A 21,885-nucleotide genomic window follows, 5' to 3' on the forward strand; every position below is an offset into this window, starting at 1 on the left:
GTAACAGTCTAGCAGATTCTCTAAGTACCATCTTCAACAAATTTTAAGTGGATGAAAAAAAGTACATTTTACTTGGTAAAACAGAAAAAAGAAAAGAGAACCTAATAAGATTAACTCAAAACAAAATTACACCCTACTAATTCGATTACTCCCTTGCAATCAATCCTCCTAGAAAAAGAAAACACCGAGGATGCAAATCAATTGCCTTACTAATTACTCCCCCATCTACTGTAAATGTATTAAGCGTGTAGTTTACTTTTTATTTTATTAATATTATTAATGTTTAAACCCTAATTTTAACGTCTTATCATATTAAACCAACTAATAATTAATTTAGCTCAATCCAAGATAAAACCTGGTTAAAAATGTATCTGCAGGGGTTTGAACTTTGAATTCTTTAGCATTTATCAACCTCCGTCATCGTCTCAAATAAGCCTTGAGAAATATTGGAGTAGATAATGATGCCCTTGATTATTATGTTTAGTTTATATCATAATTTAAAATTTTGGAGTATGTAACGTGAAATTGTTGAAAAATATTGAATACAAATATTAGTTGGCGTCGTAATTTCCTCAACCTTGACTTTTGAGATTGCTGCTTTCAAACTTTTAGGCATTTTCACAGGCCTTTTGAGTGCAGATTTTGCATCTGAAAAGGGGAAATTAAATCTATTATAAATAGAAGAAGTAAGAAAAGTTGTGTGCTAATTCCGTAATAATGAGGTGAGGATGCAACCGACAGACAATGGAAGAGGTTGTAATGTTAGAGCATTCATTTGGGGGTTTTCTAGCAGTCCAAATCCAGCCTGCCAACTGGTCCCATGGCCTTTTTAAATAAAAGAAAGAGTTTTCATAGCAGAAGCATCGACCGACATCCCCATGCACGATGATGTTTCAGTCCATGGGTCAATTACAATCCATCTCTCCGAATTCATTCAGTAGTTAAGATAAGTTCTTTTTTTTTCAAGGTCGTAAATTTAAAAATTATATATACAAAGTTTGTGTATTATCAATAATTTAAAAAGATTTTAAAAAAAAACTACTCTTGTAATCAGTTCAGACTATTAAAAAAAATTCATTAATTGATATCAATAGTTAAAGAAAAATTATTCTCTCTAAATGTCTTGAATTTTAGTAGTTGTGTCTACAAAATATATATTGTTAATTATTAAGAAAGATCACCCTATACTGCTCAAAGAGAAAAAATCATTGGATGGTTTCAGTAGTTAAAGAGACAATTATTCTCTTTAAAGGTTCTGAGTTCGAATAATTGTGTCTACAAAATATATATATTATTAATAATAAAAAAATATAAATAAATATTATATTATAATCAATTCAGATTATTAAAAAATATAATCATCTTCGTATTGCTCAAATGGGAAGGCGAAGTTCCCACTTTGTCTGTTTCATTAAATTCCAATGGTTTTATTCACAAACATGAATCATGAGCTGTAATATCATTCCGTATATACATATTTAAAACTTCATCAAAAGAACATGATAATATAAGCACATCCTCATTTTGACACATCACAATCTAAATATAATATAAGCAAGCTGACAATTAAATTTTGCCCTTATTTGGCTGCCATTACTTCACTCAAAAACATGTACTCGTTTACTGATTTTTTTTACATTTGGTATAATTGTAAATTCAATTCTCTATAGTTTATATTATTTTATTAAAATTTATTTTTATTCCTTTTTTAAATTAAATTTAATTATCAATCTTTTGGAAAAATTAAAATGTCTTTTAAATAAAAATGTTGAGTAAAACATTGATTTTGGCAAAAAAAAATTAGACATTGTTACTGGGAAAAAATTGCCTCGAAGAATCTTCACACGAATTATTTCTATATTTTATAATTTTATATTTTCACTTAATTAATTTTTAATTAACGATGATATTAATTTATCCATATCATAATATCAAATCATTATTATTATTTTTAAAATGTTACATCAACATTTCTATTATTTTTTCAACTGATGATGATAAAAAAAATTAAAAATATAACGTTAGGTATTATTTAAAAAAATAATTAAAGAATCCATCAAGTGTGTTCAATGATTAAAGGGGATTGTTCTCTTTAAAGATCATAGATTCAAACAGTTGTATATGTAGGTATGTATTATCAATAGTTAATTTTTTTAAACATATATTATATTATAATCATATTAAATTATTAAAAAATAATCGAATAACTAAAATAGAATAAGAATGATACCAGTTGAGTATTAAACATGTAATTTGTCTTAAAATTAATATCAAATTCAAAGACTAGGAAAACTCAAGTTCACCCAAAAAACAAAAGATTCCATTTTGCCGATTGATTATCACCTCTTCATCCCACTAAAAAAACCTGAACTACAATCCACATAAAAAAAACAAAATTTCTTTTTGTTTGGAATAAATGAAAGCTGGCAACGCTGTCAGAGTTGCCCTAATTGGCAAAACTGGCCCTCATGACTGACGCTCAAAAGTGGGTTTTTAAGTTTTAATTTATTTTTTCTTAAAAAATAAAATTCTCCTATTTAGCTGTTGTGGTATGCTCTGTCAAGTGATTGAGTCCAGGCTAGCATTTATGCCATGATTGATCATGGGACCTACTTCACCCTGTTATCCCACATGCACCTCCCGTTGCACTCCTTTTCCATCCTTCCTTCTTACGTGTCACGCTTATCTTCTAATTAAGTTTGACTCGTTCAGATTAAAATTATTAAATTTGATTCAAATTTAAAATAAAAATTGAATTTAAATATAACTCGAAAGCTTGTGAGTTTAAATTTTTTAAGTTTGACTCAAAATTTAAAATTAACTCAAATTTGAAGAAAAATTAAACTCGAAATATTATCAGATTTAGTTCAATTGAAGCTCAAATCCAAATTAGATTCGGGATCAAACTTTAAATATGTATATGAAAACTTTATATTATATTTAAAAATAATATATAAATATAAATATTATCAAATAATTTAATTTCAAAAATTATAAATTTAATATATTAATTTTTTAAAATTACTCGTTAATTTTTCAAGTTAAATATAAAAAAATTCATTTTAATTTTAAGAATTCAATTCAAATTTATTTAATTTAAATGTTAATCAAACTTTAATAAAAATAAACTCGATTAATTTATAATGTAATCAATCAATTGTGATTTACTAATATTTTTCAATAGATATACACCTTTTATTAGTGTAATCGTTATTGGAGTCGGTTTAATCGTATGAATTAAATTATATTAATGATTAAAAGAATAATTATTATTTTAAGATATTTCAAATTTAAACACTAATAACTATAGAAAAAATGATTGAACATTTATCATTAAATAATTAAAAATATCTAAAATAAATATTATTTTATAATTACTTGAAAAAACAAATTTGTCGGCAAGAGACGTTATTTGATCATACCCACTAATGCCTAATTTATTACAATTATTCCCTTTGTTACACTGCTCATATGCATTAATGAAAAAGCTTTCATGTTTTTTTTTTACTTGAAACTGTTTAGTGTCCAAATAAAAGAATTTTTGTGTCTTCTATATAGAATTAATTATCACAATAATTCACATGCTCCCAGAAAGCTACCTTTTTTTGCGGTGCTTCTTTTCTTCTTCCTTCCCTTTCATTATTTTTGTTTTATTTCTGCTGTTTGTTTCTTTGTTAAGTGTTTGAACCACATCAACTCTTCTTCTTCCTCTTCTTCTTCACTTCTTTGTCTCAGTACTTAGTTTTTGCTAAGGCCATTGACATATGAAAGATGTCAGTAAGTACGTTTCTTTTAACTGGATTTGTTCTCTTTTTTTCTTTAGTTTGTCGAATCAAAGAGTATTGAAGCTTTGATTTTTGGATTTGTTAAAAATCTTTTTTGGAATTTAAAACGGTTCAGTAGTTTCTGCAGTTTACGTGTTTGATTCAATGCCTGCTTAATTTCCTGGTAAATTACCATGGATCGGGACAATCACCCATCATTATTAATTCATCATATTTGTATAATATGTCCAAAGTTTGTGTTTTCCTTTGTTTGGACAAACTGGTTAGCGGTTTTTTTCCTTTTGGCCTTTTAGCATTACAAGGCATATCTACTTTTGCTGCTACATTTGTGTGTTCTTTTTCTAGAGGTTTGTACATAGTTTTGATACTGTCTACCACTTATTTGTTTGATATGTTGTCAAGCATTTTTAAGGTACTAGGGGTTTGATTCTTTTTGTTCTTGTCTTGTTTCTTTGATGTGAAACTCTTGATCTTTTTTTCCATTAGTGTCTGAATATGAAGTGTTCAACTCAGGTGGCTTTGCTGTTTCTGCTGGCATTGTGCAATGCAGTCAGAGTTAATGGAGAGGAGAGCAATGGACGATGCGACCTTAAGCCGACGTTGGACTCGAGACCACATAGTGTATCCATCTCGGAATTCGGTGCTGTCGGCGACGGCAAAACTCTGAATACCATTGCCTTTCAGAATGCCATTTTCTATCTCAAGTCATTTGCCGACAAAGGTGGCGCTCAATTGTATGTGCCGCCCGGAAGATGGCTTACTGGAAGTTTCAATCTTACGAGCCACCTCACTCTTTTCTTGGAAAAGGGTGCAGTCATTCTTGGATCTCAGGTATTTGTCTTCTGTTTTTCCATTACAATCAAATTTAGTACTAGGAACCATTTTTGAACTTTCATGCTTTGTTAAGGATCCATCTCACTGGGGCATTGTTGAACCTTTACCCTCCTATGGTCGAGGAATCGAACTTCCTGGAAAAAGATATCGAAGTTTGATAAACGGATACATGTTGCGTGATGTCGTAATAACCGGTAACTTTGTCTCTCTCTACTCTGCTCATTGAAAATCTTGATTGAATCTATAATGAACCGGCACTTGCTTGTTGCGATAGGCTATAACGGAACCATAGATGGACAGGGCTCGATTTGGTGGGACTGGTTCATATCTCATTCTTTAAACTATACCCGCCCTCACCTCGTGGAATTCGTGTCTTCTGAATATGTACTTGTTTCGAACATTACTTTTCTTAATGCCCCTGCATACAACATTCATCCAGTCTATTGCAGGTTGGTTTGAATACCTTTTTGATTGCTTTTAAACATTTATGCTATCCGTCGACCATTCCCGAAAGTTAAATTATGTTTACTTGGATGGTATCCAGCAATGTGCACATTCATGACATATCCGTCTATGCGCCACCAGGATCACCATATACTGTTGGCATAGTCCCGGGTTTGTGACAACTAACATCTATTTTCTTCATATGTTAGATTTCACTATCTCTTTTCAGAATTGTTCTTAACATTCCATTTTCAGATTCTTCGGATAACATTTGCATCGAGGACTGCAGCATTAGTATGGGACATGATGCAATTGCTCTCAAGAGTGGCTGGGATGAGTATGGCATTGCTTATGGCAGACCTACAACAAATGTCCATATCAGAAGGGTCCAACTTCAATCATCCTCAGGCTCTTCCCTTGCCTTTGGTAGCGAAATGTCCGGTGGCATTTCAGGAATCCAAGTGCAGCAGCTCTACCTCCATGACTCGTTAATGGGTATCGAGTTTAGAACAACAAAAGGTAGGGGTGGTCATATTAAAGAGATTATCATATCAGATGTGAACATGCAAACTGTTGAAACAGCTTTTAGTGCTGTCGGTAATTGCGGATCCCATCCGGATGACAAGTTCGATCCTGATGCTCTTCCAGTATTGGAGAAAATCACCTTGCAGAATATCGTTGGCACAAACATCAATATGGCTGGAAATTTTATTGGAATCCAAGAATCTCCCTTCACTTCTATATGTCTATCCAATATCTCCTTATCAATCGATTCTACCTCTTCCGACTCTTGGCAATGTTCATACGTCTCGGGCTTTTCGGAGTCCATTTCACCCAAACCATGTCCCGAACTAGAGAACTTGAACACATCTTCATCATGCTTTTCCCTCATGAAGCCGAATGGTAGAGCTGCAATATTATGATGCCATCTTTTGAGAGATTCCTACGCCTTACCATCTCGAGAAAAGTTCTGATTCTTTTGAATAAAAACACATGCCTAGAATACACCTGTTTATTCGTCGATTCGTGATGTCATTTTGGGCATGTTGCAAAGCCTGCAAATTGTTTGTACAGCTCCATTTCTTCATTCTTGTGTAAACAAATTTTTGGTAGTGCTGGCTGGTACAAAAGCAAAAAGGTTACCCGGGGGGGTGTTCATTGAATTCTTTTCTTCTGTTTTTTTTTTTTTTTTGTAGTATTGTTCCAGGCAAGAGTCTCACTGTAAAATCTTTTACCATCATTTGGTTTGAATTGCTAAGTGAAATGGTAGATACTTAAAAGGGTCATTTTGTCTGAATAAATTGTTTTTACTCGTTCCATTGGAGACAGCTTTGATGTTTTATTATATACGAATACATATTTGTCACCTCTATATTTTATATTTTCCTGCATTTTTAATATATTAAATAAAGTATTTAAATTTTCGATTGCTTTGGCCTTGGATTCCTTAGAGCAAAGGACAACGACAAATGAAAAAAAAAAATCTAAATCCTTATAATAAGAGAGTTGTTGGCCTGAAGGTTAAATCTTAGAGGTTAGAATTTCAAGTAATTTAAATGTAGAAATGGTTAAAAATATTTTATGTTAGCGCTTATATTTAATATATATTCAGTGATATGTTAGTATATATTTGAAGATAGCTTAAAATAAAATGAAATATTTTACTATTAATTGGATGGGTTGGCATAGTTTTTTTTCCTTTCAGGCCAGATAAACAGGGAGTAAAACTCGATTTGGGTTTACTCGGCTCGTAAATTTAAAAATCAATTCAACTTAAAAGAATTTCAATTTCAAGTCTACGTATAAAATAGAACCCGAATAACTCGAAACTTTTAGTAATTAGTTGATTAATTTACAAGTTGAGTTAAATCTATGAATTATTTATGATTTATTGTATATCACATATAAAATAATATGAAGAAATATGTGTATAGTATATGTTTATAGAAAATCATTTAAGTCATAATCAAATAGTATCATAATATTATAAATGTAACCTCGAACAACTCAACTCATATTTTATAAACTCGACTCGAGCCTACTCGGAAAAATTTTAAATAAAGTTTGAATTATAAAATAAGACTCTTCAACTCAACTAACTCAAAATTATTTGAATTAACTCGACTCGATTCAATCGAATGTTCACCCATATTGCAGGGCTAATTGATGACAAACAGGGATAGACATAAAGTTTTATTTTAGGCGAGTGAACTTCTAAAATTTTAGAAGGGGATCAACTTATAAATTTCTAGGGGCCAGAAATATTTTCAATAAAAAATACATAGAAAAATTTAAAATATATTATAATTTTAAATTTTCAAGGACGACGATTGTCACACTCATCCCCTCGATCCATCCATGATCACACCATGATTTGAATGGAAAAAAAAGAGAGCTTGGAATGAAACATAACACTGCTTTGTATCTGCAACCAAATCATTTTCATCAATTATTTTTGTCTGTTTTACAGATACATTCAAGGAAGAAAATACGTTACAAGTAATGGATCCCAATCCTTGTTAACACAACAATACCAAAACACATGCTAAAAGCTAGTGTCTTTTTAACACACCGAAACAGAGATAAATTCTTGACAACTCTCACCTCCAAGACATGGATGTTTAATTAAGCATAAGCATCCGGATTCTGAAGAAGATAGGCTTCCACAACTTTATGCATAGCCAAAGCCTTTTCTTTGCCAGCCTTAACTTCCTCTTCACTTAGCTCAAACTCACCCTTGGTGTAGGAAGTGCTTGTCATCTTGTTTTTGCTCCCACCATCTGCTGTGCTCTCAAATTTAACCTCATATGTGATTTTCTCAAGCTTCCCCAATAGTCCATCACCTTCAATCAAGCTATACTTGAATGAAAAGTTCTTCTCGTCGAGCTCATCGACCCGGTTCTTGATGTACTTCACCTTGCTACCTGCATTAGTATATTTGATCAGTGTATATAGACTTTGGTTAATCAAGCCTGAACGTGTCGGATGAATACAGGGTAGCAAGTTCACCTTCGGCAAAGTTGATCTGCCTGATGCTGCCGGCTCCTCCGTCACCGGTAATTTCGATGCTTTTAATATCCAATGGCATGAGTTTTGGGATGAGATTATGTGAGTCGACAATCAAGGCTTTGAATAGCCTGGCTGGAGAGATTGTGGAAGTGTATTCATCACTGTAACTGGTGACACCCATTGTATGTATATATCAGAGAAATGGAGATGGCTAAGGCTCTGTTTTGTGAAATTTGTAGAGGTGCAGGGGTTGTTTATATAGATTGAAGCTTAATGATGCTTGGCCTTGAAATTGTTCTGTGTTTGTCATTTTTATGGTGCAGTTTCCAAAGACATGAGTTTATGAATGAACCAAGGCATCCAGGACTTATGTTATTACAAATGCAAAGAACAAAATTATGGATATCTGTCTAAAACGTACATTCAATTGCTACAAATGCCAACTGCTGAAATGCAGAATCAATGATCCAAAACAAATATACTATCCTGTCTGCTTCTCTCAAGCACATTTAAGGATCTCAAAATTCCCTCATTTTTTCAACAACTTGGTCATTCAATGGCATTTGTATTCAGCTTTTTGTTTCAACATTTTTCATACGGTTTTGTACACTTTTCAAGCCATTCGCTTGTTAAAAATATCATAACAGACGGCAATAATCTGCCTTCCCAATGTCCTTTTTCATTTGGCAGTGAAAGAAACAATATCTTCTTATCCATTGATTTCAGTATTGCATAAGCCTGTAAACCGAACAAAAATAAACGAGGGAGTGTTCATATTTGTTTAAGTTTAGCCGAACAAACAAACAAACACGAACAACTAAACAAACATAATTTCTTGTTTGTGTTCGTTTGCTAGGGAATATAACTTGATCGTGTTCGTTCAATTAAATGATAAACTAACACAAACGAACAAAAACAAACATAAATTAAAACAATTTATGATTTTCTTCAATCTAACGTGAAATGAAAGGGATAGTGAGCCATTAGGTAGGAAATACATATGTGAATAAATTTAAATGAGCATAAACAAATATATTATCAAATATTCACGAACATAAATGAACGAATGAGATCAAAACAAATATATTATCAAATATTTACAAACATAAATAAACGAATGAGCCATTTGATCATGTTTGTTCATTTAATTAAATGAACAAAAATCTTGTTGATGTTCTTTCCTTTAATAAATAAATGAACATAAAAAGAATTTTCCATCAAATGGTTCACAAATAATTCGTTGAACTTTCGGTTCTTTTACAGCTTCAAGGTTGTAAACTCAAAAGTTGCCCCTCAATAATAATGATTATTCAATCTTATTCAAATCATGTGAAACAACTGATTCTCATAATGCACAGACAAATTGTATTATTGTATATTCTTACAATAGCCTTCGGCAAAAACATCATATGAATTTTAAGGCAATAGAACACCAAAACTGCCCAAAACCATAGACAAGACTTTCCTTCTGAAGGTTTTTATCTAATAGTTCCAGTATCTTCACATTATGGATGTGTCCATAGGACAATTAAATTTTTCCAAGAATCAAAAACCCAAAAAAACAGAGCCGTTGGATCAGCCTCTACATGATGCTGCGGTGAACACAAGATCCCTATGCAAACACTAGATCAAGGGGATATATGCCCCCAAATGGATCACATGAAGTCATACTCGTCTATATCATCATAAGCATTAACAACCAAATCATCATCTGGTTTATCAACATGGAGCTGCTTTTTCTTGCCACCTAAAAAATGTCCAAAAGTCAGTTAGAAAATGGCGGCTAAGAGTATGACAGGTAGGCTGACTGGCAAGTCAAATGCTGAAACAGCAGTGAAAACTAAAGATGAGATCTAATTCTTCCTCTTATTTAAAGTCCGCAACTGTAGCAGATACAAAATCGACTGTGAAACAAGGTTGATATGAGGAACCATGATATGTCAAACCAAAGGAATACAAGAGTTAAAGACTTTACCCTGTAAATTCCTAAAAGATTTATGCCTGCTGGAGGGGGTCGCTGGCATCATTCAGAGGGACTTTAACAATATAATAAGTTGTATTAAAGCTACTTTCTTCCCTTACTTGATTTAAAATTGTCAATAAAGAGAAGAACGAACCGGCAGATATTTTATGTTTTCCTTTCTGGTATATACTATGGTGCAGAAGAATGAGAAAAAGAACTGCATGTATTTTACCTGTCTTCTTTCTCTGCTTTTAATTTTTCATTTGCAATTGCCGTGATTGAAGACACTATATCTTTAGTATCAGCAGCTTTCAAGGAACTCACTGATAGTCTAATCAATGCCTTGAGTAGTACAATGTAATGGTAACTTTTCTGCATCAAAGTATGTATTTGGGCAACTTAAAGAACTTTCTCAATATAGAAACCAAATTTTGAAAATAAGATGATTAAACTCACCTCATATGGGCGAAGCTTATGAGAAACAAGCTCGGCGTATTCCAAAAAGTTACTTTCAGATTTGGGAATAAAATTATCAAGGGTCTTGTCATCCCCTTTCTTGGCAAAAAGTTCAGCAGTGGACTTGTAATCAGCTTCTTCCACAAGCCTGTGATAGAGCAAATGCCAGAATAACTCGCCAAATATTAGGAACATGTCAACTTTGAAGATGTATAAAAGCAAAGAAAGCCTAAAAATTTCTGAGATCTAAGTATGCAGATGGGCAAGAGAAAAAATGTTACTTAGAGGACCTATTAAGTATTAGACTATTAGTTCTCAACTTAGATGAGCTTAGTTCTAGCAAGTATAAATGCAGTAACAGCCACTTTAAATAACTAAGGAAGTTTCTTAGTGTCATCACCTCTAGAAGCTAAATATACTAAGCTCTACCTTTGTTGGCGAAGTTTCTCGGCAACAGGATCAAGGGGTTCTTTTTTAGCGATTTCAACAGCTTTCCCTTTCTTTTCAGTAGCTTTTGATGCATGTTTTTTGGGAGCCTTCTCTTCAGGATCTTTTGCTACAGGTTGCTGATAACAATCAAGGAAACAACACATCAACACAAGCAAATAGTTTTTCTCTATTATCATATATATATATATATATATGTATATGTAACACAAATAACTTGTTTCAATAACATTCTTTGCATGGAATGAGAGCTATGTAACAACTTAGGTATTAACAAGAAATTTTGTTACCGAAAACAAAGCAAGTCTGAAAGAATGCTACCGTACTGTTTATGTCCATAATTCAGTTCATACTTTTTCTCTGTTAGTTTATTCTGTGGAAAAGGTTCAGTTCATACTTTTTCTCTGTTAGTTTATTCAGTGGAAAAGGTAACTAGCCATGCTGAAGGTAACACTCAAATTAGTCTCCCAGAATTTTATATGCAATTGTTCAAAAGCATAGATGTTCAGCATGCTAACAGCTCTAAGAAACACTCTTATCTACTTTATTTTAGCTCCAAGTGGTAAGCTTTGTGGGCAGTATCAGTTTTTTCTTTTTGTTTTAATGCTCTCAGGTGATCAAGAAAACACTTTATTTCTTACCGAATCCAAACAATAAAAGAAATTTTTTATCACACGGTGAAATTGGCAAGAAATAAAATTGATTAATTTGATGGCCATCACTCGCTCTTTCAGTTGAACATATTCTCGCTTTGCTAGTTAGTTTTCTGCAAAGAGTTCTAGATCCAAAACTCCCTCGGTCATCGCAGGAAAAATCTTATACACCTATATGTGAAGGATTAAAACTTTATTTATGTAATTCTTTCAATCTATATATGCCTCTAGCTAGGCTAGCTAGAAGAACAGAAACACAAGATGACATGATAACAGGGATCGCCGACAGACTGGAACATAAACATAATCAAGCGATTCAAGAATCCAACTGCATAATGTGACGAGTTCCATCAATCGGATTACTTAATTGATGCAGGCAAGAAAACAATGAGTCACAAGAAGAAATTCTTACGAGATCATGAAAAGACATTCATCTTGATAAAATTTGTGCAAATCCGAGATTCAAATTGGGTTGGTAATTCAAGGCTGCATACCACTGTAGAAATTATCCTAATATTTATCCATCCAACAATCCCCTGCGATATATTCATGAAAACTAAATTTAGAATATAACTTGTAATCAGAAAGAGCTTATAACTTCCAAAGTTACACTAGCAGACCAATACACCAGAAATTGACACTTGTAACTATATCTTCTAGCTTATGTTTAGGTGAAATCTCATCCTCTGCAACAATGGCATTCATGAGCAGGGGGAATTTTAAAAGAGGCAAAACAGCAGACAAAAAAGGGATATAGTAAGATAGGCACTTCAATGGAGGATCTGAAATTACTAAAATATATCATAATTTGACTACTAATTAACAAATGCAGATGAAAAGCACATTGAATTGAAGCCGTTTAAAGGTAATGCGGAACACTTTCCGCCTTAAACCTGCTATGGGGAAACTGTCAGCCAATAGCTTGAGCTCAATTTGAGCACCAGCACCTGTGAATCCCTACAATTGAAGCCCTGTCTATATTCCCAGCCAGAATCACTAATCTTCCCTTTTTTTTCTTTTTCAAACGGAATAAAGAAAACCCACTCAGATTTCTCTGTAATCTAATCGATTGCCCAATAAACCCTTACTCAAAGTAGTCAGCTTTGACAAACCTCAACCCATAAAAAACAAAAATAAATAAATAAAAGCCCCATTAATTTGAACTCTAGTCAAATTAAAGATTCCAAATACAAGTTCTACATAATAAAAAACACAAAATGAAATTGAACGAGTTATCAGTCAAAGCCTCTCCAGAAAAATAAATAAGTAATCAAAACTGACAGAGAAAAAATTACCCCGTCCTCCATCTAGTCTTAACTTATCGATACTCCACGAATCCAAGAACAATCCTCAATACCAGGAAACTAAACCAAAAATATATACTTTAGATAACAATAGAAGTTCAAGAATAAGAAATTAAAAAAAAAATCACATGAAGAAATTACTTGCCTTGATATAATTATAGTTGCGGGATTAAGTTTAATCAGACTGGTATTCTCCCCCCTTTTGTGTTCAATTCAGCGTTCAGACGTCAAAATACCGACTTAGAGAAGATGAATTTTGTTAGGGCTTTTATATTTTGAATGTTTACCTAATTATGTTTAAATGATTTTTTATTATTAATTTTTTAAATATTATAACTATTTTATAATTATTTAATCAATTTAATTATTATTTATAATTTTTAAAAATCCACATAAAAACATTATAGGAGTATAGTTTTTTAATTAATATGGAGTAATTACAAAGAGTATATGTTCAAAGAATATAGTTTAATGATTATTGTTATACTTTATTTTTATTTTTTTAAAAAATAAAAAAATTTAATTGTTTTCAGGGACAATCAATACTTTTTAATCTTTAAGAAAACATTAAAGATAAATAAATTGTTAAAATTTTAAAAATATTAAAATTAAAAACTAGTAAAACTAAAATACTATTGAAATTAAAAAACCATAATCTATAAAATGACATATTATAAACTATTAAAAAATAATATTTATAATGTTGAATCGTCCGTATACCGTATGATGCAACAAAAAAAATTAATCTGCTCATCTCCTTTAGATATTCATGTACGAGGTGAATAAGATCCGAAATTGATACAATTACCTCTCAACCTCTATGTAATCCACCTGATTGAATCAAACACTTTTAATTCTTTGACCCATGGAGAACTAAAGATACAAATCGTAATTTAGTTGCTAATCCTTATGCCTTTATATAATTAAAAAAAAATCTAATTCAAGACGTTATCAAATATATATTATATTTAAAAAGAGTACGACAATTACAATAATCACCTCTAAATATAAATAACTTACTTCAATTATTAGATTCTATTATTCATATATAATTACAACATTTGTCTCTCTTTTTAAATATATATATAAACAATTATTTATTATTACAATAATTATAACAATTTCATTTTAGTTAAAATAATACACGTTTCAAATACATGTATTAACTTTAATTAAATATTTTATTTGTGCATAATAAGTTTGTACACATGTAATCTAGTTAATAATTGTTCGTTATAATCATAGAGTGTGACCCTTGCAAGTTCATATAATATTAGCAGTAATATCTAGAACAATTTTAATATTACAAATAATAAGTGACATCTAACAATGCATCATTGAACGGATTAACATGATTTTTTTTTATAATTTTTTAGTTAGATTAATTTGAGTTTAATAGATATATTTTAATTTGGGTTAAAATTTAATTAGGTGTTGACAATTTAATGGGTCTAGAGTGATTAAAAATAGTTGAGTCTTAATTTTTAGGTTAAACTACGAGTTTAGTACTTAAATTTTTTAAAAAAAATCATACTTAATGTTTAATTTTTGTTTCATTTTAGTACTCCGCCTTTAAAACTTTATGGGCGGGCTAACATGGCATAGCTCCGGTGGATGGATGACCAATTTGAATGGTGAACGACAAAAGAATGACGAGTCGACCAACATAATCTAGTTTCAGACCCATCAGATGGTGGATAATGAAGATCAGATGATGAAGAAATCAAAGAGTTCATCGTTGATTTAGAGAGATTGAGACATTTCCCGGTGAAATAGAGTCTGGAATCGCTTTTAGGGGGTCGAAAAAGAGCAGACTAGAAAGTTTGAGATTCATCGACTGTCGGATGTGATGGTTGGAGACTGTAGACACAATAGTTAGCAAGTCCGTCCGTTAAGTATTTAATGGCGAGACACTAAAATGAAACAAAAACTAAACGGTAAGTATGATTAAAAAAAATGAAAGTTTAGGTACTAAAATATGCCAAAACTGATAGTTTAGATATTAGACGCATAATTTACCTTAATTTTTAATGGGTTTTAGCTTAAAATTTAATATTTAATATTTTTGATTAATTAACTGGTTTTAAATCTAATTAACTGTCAATCGAATGTTAAAAACATTAATCATTCTCCGACCGAACTAAATTCGGTGACTGACATTTTAACTAAATTAATTTAGTTCAGTCTATTAATTCGATTAAAATCGAGAAGTTAACACCAATGTATATATATATTTATGTTGAGATACTTTAAAAAATGAAAAAGTTCGTAAGGACGTGACAATGATCTTTGTAGGATTTGTCCAAGGATATAAACATCAGCATTAATTTTCTCTATAACCAAAAGAAACCTAGACTTGCACTAAAAGTATGAGAAACGTTGCATGATTTTTAGGTTTGATTTCTGGAACTAGTAAAAGTTGGTGGCTTGCACTCATCTGCTCCGTTCCTATGAAGTCTTTTGCCTTCCTCGAAATCTTTACTGAAATCAATGGAAAAAACAACAAAATGGTTCATGTTTTTCCTATCAAATCTACCAAACTTACCAATGGTGGAAATTAGATAGTGCATACGACGACATCGTCTTTTACATTGGACAATCACTCTTATATATTCATCCTTCCTTTTTCTTCAAACTGATCTTGAAGCTTCAACAATGGCGTCCTCGTTTACAATCAAATCATGGGTTTTTGCAGTAACCATCGTATGCCTGTCTATTTTCGCGTTCCAATTAGGTAAAGCCGATGAATATGAAGATTTGCCTGAAACAGGCAGAGGCAGTGTAGTTGGTGATCATGATCCAGCTCAAATTGTGGCCAAGGCATTGCTATGTTTCAATGACAAACATGTAAGATTTTCACTTCTTAAGGACCTATCTATTCATGAAAGTATTTGTTTTGTGGTTAAAGTGATGAATCGTACAGATTTATAGCAGCTGTGAAGAATCTTACAGATTGACAGCAAGTGGAAATATAGACGTTCCACTTGGGTTCACCGATGAATACTGCAGTGGACCTTGCCTTTCGGAGACACACCTTGTTCTCAACTGTTTAGAGAACATAATGAAACACTTTTTGTTCTATAACAAGGCAACGATTGGGGATATCAGAGACACCATCCAAGCAGGCTGTGGCTATGGTCCTGAAAGAGGTGGGAAATTCCCAAAAAGAAAAAAATGCTTCTAACCCTTTACTAAATAATCATTTTGGTTTCTTTTTCTTTTTTTTAAGTATTTTGGTCCTCAAAGTTTTATTTTGGGGTAAAAAGACCTCTCAATAGATGAAAATTCTAAAATATGAATTTTTTTATCCTAAAATAAAACGTTGAGGGTTAAAATACTCTAAAAAAAATAAGAATAAGAACCAAAATAATTACTTGATCAAACGTTAGGTGTATTTTTACCCTAAAATAAAATGTCGGAATGTCAAAATAACTATTTTAATAAACATTGGGGCAAATTTTTACATTATGGGCGGTCGAAAACATTGTTTCTTTTGATAACATGCCATTATGTAGGTCATTTCGACGTTGAGGAGCACCTTGAAGCTGAGGAGAACAGTTCAAGCAGGGCAGCTAAGAGCATTTTGTTTGGGATGGGGTGGATGATTCTAGGGCTCACCCCATTGCTTTGACTTCATTCTCTATGTGGAATTACTCTGTTTCAAAGTGACACAATAACAGTAGTTTTGGTCAGCTTCATCGTCATGCATATGTTTGTTTTCTGTTCTCACTCCGAGATACAATATTGTTGTAAGTCGTTTGTTTTTCTTCTTCTTTTTATCATTTTATCCAGATGTGGTTGACCGGAATCTAGAGACAGAGTACTGTTGAGTGGACAAAAATACCGGTCTAATTATGGGTTTACTCCCTATAATACGTTGAAATTTAGAATTTAGTCTCTCCGTTGTAATTTGGCGAAGTTTGATACCTACTTTTATAATATTATTATGAGTATATACTTATTGATAACACTATTTGTTGTTACTGAACATAGTTGATGGAGTTGTCTCTATTTATAACTTTTTAGACTCGATTTAGACATTAAGACTGAATTATGAATGTCATATTGGTCACCGAAATGATCCTTAAAAATATATAAAGTATTTTAGTTTGTTTAAATCTTTAATAAACTTATTACTGAAATAATATACATGTTACAATCAAATATAATTTGAAAAGACTATATTTCCATACTTTAGTTTTGAAAATGAGACTACACCTTCAAAAACCGAATTGGCCTTCCATCTCAAGAAATTTGAAAAGAAAAGACAGAAGCGAGGGCCAGCTAGAAAATATAGTCCGATAGAAGAATAAGCGAAAGTGCAACATAACATAAATTTAAAAGTTTAATGTCCTTTAACGTTGGTCAGACGACATAAAATAAATTCAGACATAATATAATTATACAACATTAAATATGATACGAATGCAGTGCGGATTATAAAATAGCCAAACGATAATTGGATTTACCAGCCACAAAGGGATGGTAATCTAACCCAAATCTGATTGGTTCTGACTCAATCCGACATGGTCATATTTTTTTTATAAAAAAATTCGTGTTTGGGTCGGGTTGGGTTGAATTTCTTAAGGGGCGAGGTATGGTCGGGTTCGGGTAGAGGATGAAAAATCTCCGACCCAACTGGACCCGATGATAATAATGTAGTTTCCTTAAAAAATATTATTTTTAAATTAAATTCTTATTTTATATCAGGTCGGGTCAGAATCGGGTGAAAATATATATTTTTTGGGTCGAGTCGAGTGGAGGATACAAAATTTTTGAGTCGGGTTGGGTTGACCAAAAACCCGACCCTAACCGGACCTGTTGCCATCCTTAACCTCAATTAGGCTCATTTAAGCCTAGAAAAAGAGTATTTTTTTATAAGAAAGTGTAGATTGAGGGAATAAGAGTGAAATTAATCCATTGAGGATTTTTATGGTTGATTTGGGACTAGTAAGTGTGATTTTCGTTTTACAAAGAAGGTGATTCGAATATAGTGGAGGTGGTGAAGTGTTTGGAAAAAAAATAGAAATTAGAAAGCTTTTGGGATAATATAAAATCATTGTTTAAGAATCTATTTGATGTTGGGTAAAACTAAATATTAACCCTTTTTAAAGTTGCTACATAATCAATTTAACATGAATAACGAGGAGTGACTATTTTATCACAAATCGATAATATTAATAACTAATTTGTTACTTTTGAAACTTTATTTGGGAAATGAAAACTTACTCAAATACTAATGACCATTGCTGTAGTTTACCCTAGTTTTTAACTTACAAACAACCAACCGCACACAAACAATTATTACCGAATCAAATTCAATAAAAATGTATACTGGACATTATGGGGGTATTATTATATATGATATATTTTATAGTGTGTTTTACTGAAAAAAGAAGAGAGAAAAAAATGTTGATTCAAAATAATCTGAAGAATGAACTTAAGAATCTTTTCATGATACAAGGATTAGATCCCCAAGGAAACACAACATGCATTGGAAATTTTGCAGTGACAAAACAAAACTAATGCTTGAACGAGTGCAAGGCTGCCATTGATGATCAAATTCTACCACCAAAAAGGCTTTCAATATTTGGCTGCCATGATTATCAAATTCTACCACCAAAAAAGCTTTCAATATTTGGCAGCCATTGATAATCAAATTCTGCCAATCATCGACCGGACATCACTGACAAAAAGCTTTTAAAACCTCAAGAGAACTCAGTAATCATCTCATCAACCAAAGCATTCAGTATTTGATCCTCGATGTTGACTCCGAGTACGAATGCATCGACTTCGAAGTCCAGCCATTTTCCATGTTGGCTGCTCATGTCTTTGTCCACAAGCTCATCCACCATGCAGTCTCCCATGCCTCTCCACCCGCATATCTCCTTGTACACTTCTTCAGCTAGCAGCTCGTTTCTTCTCAGGATCGTCATCCCTTTCGTCCACATTTTGTATCCTCCACCCACAAACTGTCTGCATCTCAAATCTATGCATTCAGTGACTGAATCAAATAGTACCTTCCGTTCTAGCCTCGACTCCCCACCACCATCACATCTGAATCCACCTCTTCGGCTCTCCAATTGATCAAAAAGATGAGGATTTATAGTCTCACGAGCACGGTTCAAGGCAAAGTCCTTGAACATTAACTCCACATTACACAATATTAGCTTCACATATTCTAGTTCCCAGTTGACTGATTTCACGGAGACAAAATTTTCATTACTTTTCGCCACTGTTTTTGAATACATGGAAGACGCTGAATCTGATAACTCTGTATCAGCTTCTACCGGCCGCAACTTCTTTAAAGCGCTTAGCCCAAGAACTTCCTGAGGTTGAACAGATGAACACAGCTTACTTCCTGAAATTTATATCCGAAGTACACATTAGTCTACCAAAAGGAAAGCTTAAAGAGTGTAGATTTTATAACAAACATAAAGGGTAAGCCACAAGCTTTACCTTCTATGCTGAAACTGTCTGTGCTATCTGAAGAGTTGCAGCTTTCAATTGAAAAAGAAGGCTCGAGGATAGAAACAGGACTAGGTCGCAACGCATCAAGAGAGCTACTACTGCATTCATCAGCTCCTCCCTGAATGTACCATATTACTGTTAAATATCATTTTCGTAGAAATAGTTTTGATCAATTCCATAGCAACACCTACTCATGATTGAGATGAAAAATGAGTAGGCGTTAAAAAGAGAAGTTCTTTTTCCTAAGAAAATTGAAATGCTAATTCTTTTACCTGAAGTTTTTGTTTCAATCGAAGCAGTTGAAGATCAGCGGAGGACAGGTTGGAACTGTAACAACTACCCAGTTTATCTTGTAACCTGGGCAAGCTAGTAAAAGCATTAGGAGTGCTATGCCCCATATCTTGTGAAAACGATATAGAACCAGAAGCCGATCCTGAATTGAGAGACTTTTGGCTAGATGATTCGATAGCAATAGTTAATTCCTTTAGCTTTTGTTCCAGAAGGATACTTAAAGCATCTCCCCCGATCACATTATATCCTGATGAAGACAACTTCATACCGTCGGTGTCAAGCAAGAATCTCTTACGTTGATTATCCATGCAAAAGCCGCTATTTTTCTGAGCAACCTGAGCAGATGTTTCCATTGGACGGGTAAGTGGGGCAGTGAATGTGAATGAGACAACATCCATGCCTTTCTTCTTGCTATCTTTAACCCAGCTGAAGCTCCTTCCGTTAACAGGATGATCTTCCTTCTGGTTTTTATCAATCAACACACTATCAACAACCTGATTTTTCTCAAAATGGATATCGCTATCTATCGATCTTTTCTTCCTCGGATTCTTTGTACAGGAATATGCACCTCCTTTCCCCCCATCCATTGTACTAGTAACTAAACTCGACTTCCTCGAGCCAGTTTTGGAGTTCCCAACAGCTTTTCCTGACATTCTGTGTTGCCCGAATGCAGAGTCCCCAGGGAGCACTTTTCTGCTTCGCAAGTTGGAACACGTGGGCTTTGAAGGTAATTTTTCCTTATCGGCTATAGAGTTTTGCTTCTGATTGTTCTGCCTGAGTACACCAGAAGAATTTTGTTGTGAAGGTTTCTTATGAAAAGTCTTTTGAGTAATCAGTTGGCTTTTGAAGGGTTGACTACACACAACCTCACTCTGGTTTTTCGGCCCTAACAAACTTTGGGTGCTGCTCGAAGCCAATCCTTCTCTTTTCTGCACATTGAACTTAGCTTGGATTGCAAGTGAAACCGACTTCCCCTTACTCTTTAAAGCAGAAGAGATTTCTTTGGTATCAGAAGTCCTGGGAGATGTTGTCTCTGTAGATCCATTCCAGCTCATGTTCAAAGATTGTCCTTTAAGATACTTGGCTGCATTTGACTCAGCTGGCCTTCTAGTCCTTTCAGGGTGCCTCAACGTTTTTTGTGTAGCTTCTGCTTTCTCTTTTAAATCTCGAGCTTTCAAAGACAGGGAAGAAGATCCAACCGGAGGCATTTTCTGCACAGCCTCCATTCGTTCTTTGAAATCATGAACTTTCACCGGCACTGAGGATGAACCAATCATAGGCATTTTGGCTTTAGTTATAGCTTGTGGGCTAGGCCGAATGATGCTCGCAGCAGTTTCCATTATGTGAGCTGCATTCTTAGTCGAAATAAAACCAGGACTCTTGATAGGAGACAGAAGTTTATGGCGGGTGATGGGAATTGTTTTAGCTGATTTCGGGGGTAAACTTTCCATTTGAAATTTTTCTATAGGCTTGCTGACTGTCTTCTGAGGCTTTGACTCCACAAAGTTCCTTGCAGGGCCCTCAATCTTATTGAACAGATTTCCAGGATAAACTACTATTTGATTATGATGATAACTAAGTTTTCTATTTCGGATATGATCATCTCGAAGTGATTGAGTGTCGAACAAAGGGGTGGAGTATGGCTCAGTATATGTGGGTAAGGAATCTAATCCCATAAGCCTGGCAACAACACTAGGGGCCTTAGCTCCAAACACATCATCATCAGTGATTGAGGAAGCGCAACTATAATCAGTACTGCCTTTGATGTTTGTGGCTTCAATTTCATCCTCATCGGTCTGCAATAATAACAGCAACATTTGTAAAGGAATGTCACGGATTATAATGGCAATCAAGAGAGTTAAAAGAAAAGATAAACCCTGAAGTCATCTGGGATTTGCCAGTTCTCACCAGATGGAATTGTGTCATCGGCAAGTTCCCATCACTTCTTTTTCCCTGCTTCGATCGCTCTACAAGATTGAAGAAACAAAACCCATTAGCAACCATGAAAATACATAAACTATTACAGAACAAGAGTATACTTTGCAATTGGATATGCATGCCAAGAAACATGTTGCATGCTCATCTGCAAAGGGAAGAGTTTTATAACCTGGCAAACCTGACTTGCTTAAGCATAACTTCTTCCGAGATTTCGCACTCCAGTCAAACAGCTGAAAAAATCCACCCACATACCCTCCTCCATTTCTCGAACTTTCTTTGTCAACCCCCAT

The 21,885-nt window shown here is 33.3% G+C and overlaps 5 protein-coding genes across 5 annotated transcripts; 2 read left to right on the forward strand and 3 right to left on the reverse strand.

The window, feature by feature from the left end:
• The first annotated feature begins 3,603 nt into the window (after positions 1 to 3,603).
• LOC120201836 (probable polygalacturonase) lies at positions 3,604 to 16,728 on the forward strand. The gene is made up of 7 exons (XM_039202370.1): positions 3,604 to 3,777; positions 4,299 to 4,616; positions 4,693 to 4,813; positions 4,894 to 5,068; positions 5,164 to 5,234; positions 5,319 to 6,214; positions 16,717 to 16,728. The coding sequence occupies exons 1-6, from the start codon at positions 3,772 to 3,774 to the stop codon at positions 5,984 to 5,986; spliced, it is 1,359 nt and encodes a 452-aa protein (XP_039058301.1). The 5' UTR covers positions 3,604 to 3,771; the 3' UTR covers positions 5,987 to 6,214; positions 16,717 to 16,728.
• On the reverse strand, positions 7,683 to 8,328 carry LOC120201839 (major allergen Pru ar 1-like). The gene is made up of 2 exons (XM_039202373.1): positions 8,073 to 8,328; positions 7,683 to 7,987 (listed from the first exon to the last, which is right to left on the reverse strand). The coding sequence occupies exons 1-2, from the start codon at positions 8,251 to 8,253 to the stop codon at positions 7,689 to 7,691; spliced, it is 480 nt and encodes a 159-aa protein (XP_039058304.1). The 5' UTR covers positions 8,254 to 8,328; the 3' UTR covers positions 7,683 to 7,688.
• LOC120201838 (eukaryotic translation initiation factor 3 subunit J-like) lies at positions 9,415 to 11,117 on the reverse strand. The gene is made up of 4 exons (XM_039202372.1): positions 10,921 to 11,117; positions 10,492 to 10,639; positions 10,268 to 10,407; positions 9,415 to 9,819 (listed from the first exon to the last, which is right to left on the reverse strand). Exons 1-4 carry the CDS (start codon positions 11,115 to 11,117, stop codon positions 9,792 to 9,794), a joined length of 513 nt encoding a protein of 170 aa, XP_039058303.1. The 3' UTR covers positions 9,415 to 9,791.
• Positions 15,508 to 16,820, forward strand: LOC120201837. The gene is made up of 3 exons (XM_039202371.1): positions 15,508 to 15,742; positions 15,819 to 16,044; positions 16,411 to 16,820. Exons 1-3 carry the CDS (start codon positions 15,551 to 15,553, stop codon positions 16,524 to 16,526), a joined length of 534 nt encoding a protein of 177 aa, XP_039058302.1. The 5' UTR covers positions 15,508 to 15,550; the 3' UTR covers positions 16,527 to 16,820.
• Positions 16,821 to 18,461: 1,641 nt separating this feature from the next.
• Positions 18,462 to 21,048, reverse strand: LOC120201769. Its single transcript, XM_039202307.1, has 3 exons — positions 19,639 to 21,048; positions 19,355 to 19,484; positions 18,462 to 19,256 (listed from the first exon to the last, which is right to left on the reverse strand). The coding sequence occupies exons 1-3, from the start codon at positions 20,995 to 20,997 to the stop codon at positions 18,604 to 18,606; spliced, it is 2,142 nt and encodes a 713-aa protein (XP_039058238.1). The 5' UTR covers positions 20,998 to 21,048; the 3' UTR covers positions 18,462 to 18,603.
• Positions 21,049 to 21,885: the final 837 nt, after the last annotated feature.

The sequence above is a fragment of the Hibiscus syriacus genome, unplaced genomic scaffold (assembly GCF_006381635.1).
Source record: "Hibiscus syriacus cultivar Baekdansim isolate YM2019G1 unplaced genomic scaffold, ASM638163v2 tig00008013_pilon, whole genome shotgun sequence".
NCBI classification, from domain to species: Eukaryota; Viridiplantae; Streptophyta; class Magnoliopsida; order Malvales; family Malvaceae; genus Hibiscus; species Hibiscus syriacus.